Here is a 5,559-nt window from a genome sequence, read left to right as displayed (position 1 = left end):
ATGGGATCGGATGAGAACAGACAGGTGGTCTGTTCCCATCCGATCTCCCCATAGAGAACAGCGAGGATCTGACATCTCCGTCTCTGCACACAGAGTGGAGACGGAGCCGTCATTCGCCTGCTCAGCGGGGATCGGCAGATTGATCTCCCGCTGAGCAGAATGGACTCCGTTGGCCACACCGCCCGCGTGAAAGGGACCTAACAGCGCTCTATCTCCTTCTGTGAATATTTGTTTTATTCTGTTTTGTTTCGTATGTCTTGCTTTTCTCTAACAAAACAAACAACTTTCCTGAAGTATCGTGACAGCTGAGAAGTCTATTTCCAACACTAATTACCTGTTCCATAAGTACTTGCGTATTAATCCAAGGTCAATATAGCATTTTGATTGGATTGGTATACTGTTCAAGCAACAGACCTCGCTAACTGCTGGGAAGCTGCTCAACTGCACAACTTCAATAGAATATGGTAAAGGGTCATACATCCTTGCATAAAAACTCCTGAATACATAATGTAAAGCAGTTCCTAATGATCTCTTTACTATGATTCACTATGGCTGTCAATTCCTATTAAATACTTTTTTCAAGCTGTGAAGTGCTTGCTCTCTGGTGATTTGCTTCCAAATATCTGGCAGCTCAGCTGGTAATGCCCCACAGGCTTCTGAAAACTGTTCATTAAACTGTACAAAGATGTACTTCCAATAATCTGAGGACTCAATGCTGGAGTCAGGCTGAATGGCCCAATCTGGATAATATGTACGATACTCTTTATAGGGATGATCTTTCCATTCGGTATCTAAATTTGCAAAAACTGTGTTAGATACCACAGCAGTAGTACATATATCAATTTCCAGCTTCTTACTTTCCTCATCATAGTAACCTGCCAATCCCTGTGGTCTGTGAATAGATGCTGAATGATTTGGATGATCACTCCCTCCGGCCTCACAGGGGACACCACAGAAAGGACACTGCTTGCCACATCCAACCAACTTCCTGAATAATTCATCCTGAGGCTTCACTGTCACCCTGGAAAGTACAGACTGTATGTCCATAGATCGTAGTTCTGATTGGATTTGTTGTTGCGTCCCTGTGAGGAAGTGATCAATTTCTGATGAGAGCTGCACAGCGTTCCCCGAGTTGTGAAAAGTGATGACTTTCATCTCTTTCTCTGGAATCACCAATTCTGTTTTTAACAACTCACAGAACTGCTCCAGAAATCTTGACACAGAATTTATTTTTAGGCGACTTGCATTTTTAAGAGCGTTTTTTATTTTGTTGTCAATGGATGACAGAATTTGCCCCAGCAAGGTTTCTAAAACTGGTGCCTTGCCAAATTTTTTTGTGATGTAACTTAAAATCCATTTCTTTATAAAGTTGTCATACAAACTGATGTATTCAATATACTTTTGGAAAGACATGTCTTCTAGAAGCTCCTCCAAAATTGTATACTGGAAAAAACTTCGGCTGCTAAATGAGATATTTTCAGAACCAGATAAAATCTCATCCACTATTTTTTGTCCAAGATGTTTGAAAATGTAATCCATTATTGCTGGTTTCAAGCACAGCTCACAAAACTGTCTTGCTCTGTTTCCGTATTCATCTTTTTTGTGGAAAATACTGAGAAACATGGACAAGTATTGGGGCTTTAGCTTTTCCAGGCAAAGTTTGGAGTCAATAAATTTGTTATGTAACTTCTGGAAAGCTTGGGAGGCTTTTCCAAAAACGAGAAGTTTAATATCCAGTTCAAACTGTGCTGTGAAGTTAAGTTTTCTTGCATCTTTAGTAATAAGTATATTATTGATCTTGTGTAGCAGTTCCATAGCGTATATTTCATTGTAATCATTACTGGAAGACACCTTCTCTTTTATATACTCATCACTGGTCTGCAATATTGAATCAACAAGATGTTTAATCTTCTTATTGCGGTCTTGCCTAAATATTAGGTTCTTTAAAACTTCTCTATACGAGTGGTCAAAGTATATTCTATCTTCTCTACAAAACTTGAAATCTTGTTTTGCATGTTGCTGTAAATCATTAACCCTAATTAATGCTTCATTTATTTGAGGTCCTCTATTCTGCATGTCATTTCTGAGATGGTGAAGAAGGGAATGATCCACATTACATCTCTTAAGTTCTTCAAACTGCAGCTCTGCTAACGTCTTCTTCCACATCAACTCAAATTCTTGTTGAATTTCTCGTTCACTTACTTCACGATTATTCTGTCTATATCTTTGCAGAAGATGTGTTATTCTATCCTCAATCAATGTCTGGGATTTCTTCTGAATTTCCTGGATTTGTATTTTCCCTTTCTGGATAGAAACAGCCTCATGGTACTTACTAAGAGCATTTCTTTCAAGTTCCTTTCTCAGGCTCTTTATACCTAATTTGAATTCTTCTCTGTGCCGTTCTATGAGACTAGCCTTTTCTGAGTTTTCAAAATATTTTTCTAGTGATGAAGCCATTTTGATTTCTTCCTCCAGAAGAATATTCTGCAGCTCATGTTTATTGATTTCATATGTTTCTCCAGATTGATTTCTAATGTCATTTTCTGTGCTGATCACCCAATTGTGAATTCTTTTACAGAAATCCCATTCCCACAAGGAATACTGTCTAGACAAACTATTGTAGGCTTTGGCTACCAGGCTGTTTCTGAAACTGAAGATGAATTTCTCATGTTTCACAGATCTCCATAAACTTTCTATCCAAGTAATAAAGTCAGGGATGCTGGATGCTTTGTTATCAGATTTCTCGCATTCCATAAATTTAAGCAAGTACATTTTTAGCTGAAGCAGATTTGAGCTATATCCAATATTTACTGGAGCCATAGGTGGGTTTCCCTGCCACAAGCCGGGAATATACCAATTGTCCTTCTGAAGATCATACTTCATCACATCAGTGAAAGTTGAAATCTCATTTTTACCCTCCATTTTGGCAGCCACCTTTGTCATTTCATTCAGCTGTTCCAGAAGTTTCTTCCTTTCTCTCATGTTCATATCAGGAGCAGATACATCACTGACATTCTGGTGTACAAACTGGCAGTTGGGCCTCTTCCCAATTTCTGTCATTCTAAGAAAAGCATGGACCACGATCTGTAAAATATCCTTCATTTCTGTTGTGTTTTCCATGGCCATATTGATTATGGTGATATCACTCAGCCCAACCACTAGTGTGGCCAGTTCATTGTCATGTTCATAGCTGCCCTCCAAAGAGACCAACTCTGGAGCTTTCAGCCCCTCAGTGTCTATCACCAGGATGAAGTGACAGCCCAGCTTTTCCTGAAATTCCTTTTTCACATTTAGAAGAGTCATGAAGGCCCCTCGTGTGCATCGTCCATTGGCCACCGGGAACTGCAAGCCAAACATGGTGTTTAGAAGGGTGGATTTCCCTGTACTCTGCACTCCCAGCACCGTTATCACTCTCAATCTGCATTGTCCCTTTGTTCTGATGTCCAGCTCAGTCAAGACATCTGTTATCCATTGCAAGGGTATGTTGGAGGCATCCCCATCAATAAGCTCCAATGGAAACCCATCCAACAGAAGATCGGCTGCTATTCCTGGAAGTTCAGTAAACTTTTTTATGTGTCTATCAATTTGTTTTTGTTTTTTCATAGAACTTTCAGCTTCATAGAACTGACCCAGTTCACGTAGAAAGTGTTCTATCCCTAAAGAGCTATCTGAAAGTTTATTATCTAAGTCCTGAAGTTCTTTTCTATGTGCAGTGTTGGTACATTTCTCCTTATATATACTTTGGAGTTCAGTCAGATTGTTTCTAGCAATTGCATCAAGCTTAAGTTTCATCCATTTTAGAAAATATTGTCTTTCTTTCTGAGACAAGTCAGTAAGAGCATCCACAAACATCTGTATACCATTTGGAGTTTGATGTTTATATTGCTCTGAATACAGGTTATTGCATTTCTTTATGAGAGCAGACTGATATTTTTCTGCATTTTCGTCTCCTTGATTTTTCATTCTGCAAAGTTCTTTTTCTATTTTGGACAACTGTTTCCAGAGATCTCCTTGTAATTTCAGGGTTTGCTTTTTATACTGTGCTACATCCTTAATTCCTCTAGTGATTTCATTGGCAAGGTCTCTTGCCCTCTGGCATTCATTTGTATTTTCATCAACCACAAAATTGTGATTATCAATGTATCTTGAAGCATCTCCTAATATTACATTTTTGCAGCATCTCTTTAAAACACTTTGAAGTTTTTTTTGCAATGTTATAATGAATTGTGCATCATTTGTTGTTCTGCTTTTTAAGACAACATGTTCCCTTTCACTTCCTAATTCTGGTAATAGACGCTGAAGAATAATTAATGTTTCTTGCTCTATATCTTTGCCTGGACTAGGAGTAACAACAAAGTAAAATGTGGTGTCAAGCTGACTGCATTTTGATAACAGCTGGCATTCCCGCTCATTGATTGTCTCCATAAATATAAACATAGCTGATGAGATTTCACTCAGAAATGTGAACTGGTCCCAGTTGGACTCCAGGTCTCCACGTAGGTTTGTCACTGTGAAAGGTTCTGGAAAAACATCAGATCTACTGGAGGGAAAATACCAGGACATTTCCACAAGTCCTTCAGATATTTTCCTTTCAAGGTTTCCTCCTTCCATATCATCATGGATGAAGAAGTTGTGATGCTGCTGGGCTGGATTAAGAACTTGATTCAGAGTTTTGGATTTGGACAGCTTGTTTTTCCCCAATCTTACAAAGGAAATGACTGGCATAGAAATATTCACTACATTTTTCTCTTTGAACCCTTTACTGTCAGTTAGTGACTGAGGTCTCCACTTTTTCACAATGTCTCTCATTGCCCACAGCATGAAGGTACAATGTGACCCATCACTAGCAGGGAGCAGTAGAGGGACAGCGAACTGACACATGGCCATTTTGCTGACAATCTCCTGTTGTAGAAAACTGTCTGAACAATGAAGGAGAACACAGAGGACATCAAGAGGGTGGATAGAACTTGCATTTTGTGGATCTTCAAATATAGTTTTGAATGGATCCGTGTCGTCATCTGTGTCAAAAAGAGTGTTCCGTGCAGTATTGTCCAGAGCCATGATCTTCCTCAGAGTACACCAGGGTACATCTTCTATCTTCTGGGGTTTATGGTCTTGATTGTTCTCGGCAGAGATTTCTAGAATATCCCCCAATGTCAGCTTATTAGAAATATACTTCTCCATCTTCAACTGTACAAGGAGACTCATAAAAGCTTCTTTCTCTGTAAACAGAAATATTGAACATAAAATATCAACAAGTCATCTTTTAAGCAAATATGATTTAACTTTACTATGTATTAAATTGGGACAAGGGATACGGGTCAGCCCACGGCAGATCCACTTGGCTTGAATTTTTGTGAAGAATAACCATGGCATTTTTTAAATCATAATTGGCTTTGAAAGCTTAGAATGGCCAGTAATGGGGGGAATTGGATAAACCATCCCCTTCACTATGAAAGGGGCCAGAAGCCATAAAGTCCCTGTATTGAACCTGCTGTAGGTAGAGGGGGAATTAGGTCTGTTGGAAAACTTTACTTTTGTGAATTTCAGGGGTAGGAT

The 5,559-nt window shown here is 39.1% G+C and overlaps 1 protein-coding gene across 1 annotated transcript; it reads right to left on the bottom strand.

Moving 5' to 3' along the window:
- Positions 1-555: 555 nt before the first annotated feature.
- Positions 556-5,184, bottom strand: LOC309557828 (up-regulator of cell proliferation-like; the record flags this gene model as incomplete). The annotated part of the gene is made up of 1 exon (XM_082260596.1): positions 556-5,184. One exon carries the CDS (start codon positions 5,182-5,184, stop codon positions 556-558), a length of 4,629 nt encoding a protein of 1,542 aa, XP_082116722.1.
- Positions 5,185-5,559: the final 375 nt, after the last annotated feature.

The sequence above is a fragment of the Pelophylax lessonae genome, assembly GCF_965119305.1.
Source record: "Pelophylax lessonae genome assembly, chromosome: 6".
Lineage (NCBI taxonomy): Eukaryota > Metazoa > Chordata > Amphibia > Anura > Ranidae > Pelophylax > Pelophylax lessonae.
This window is presented reverse-complemented; position numbering and strand designations above follow the sequence as displayed.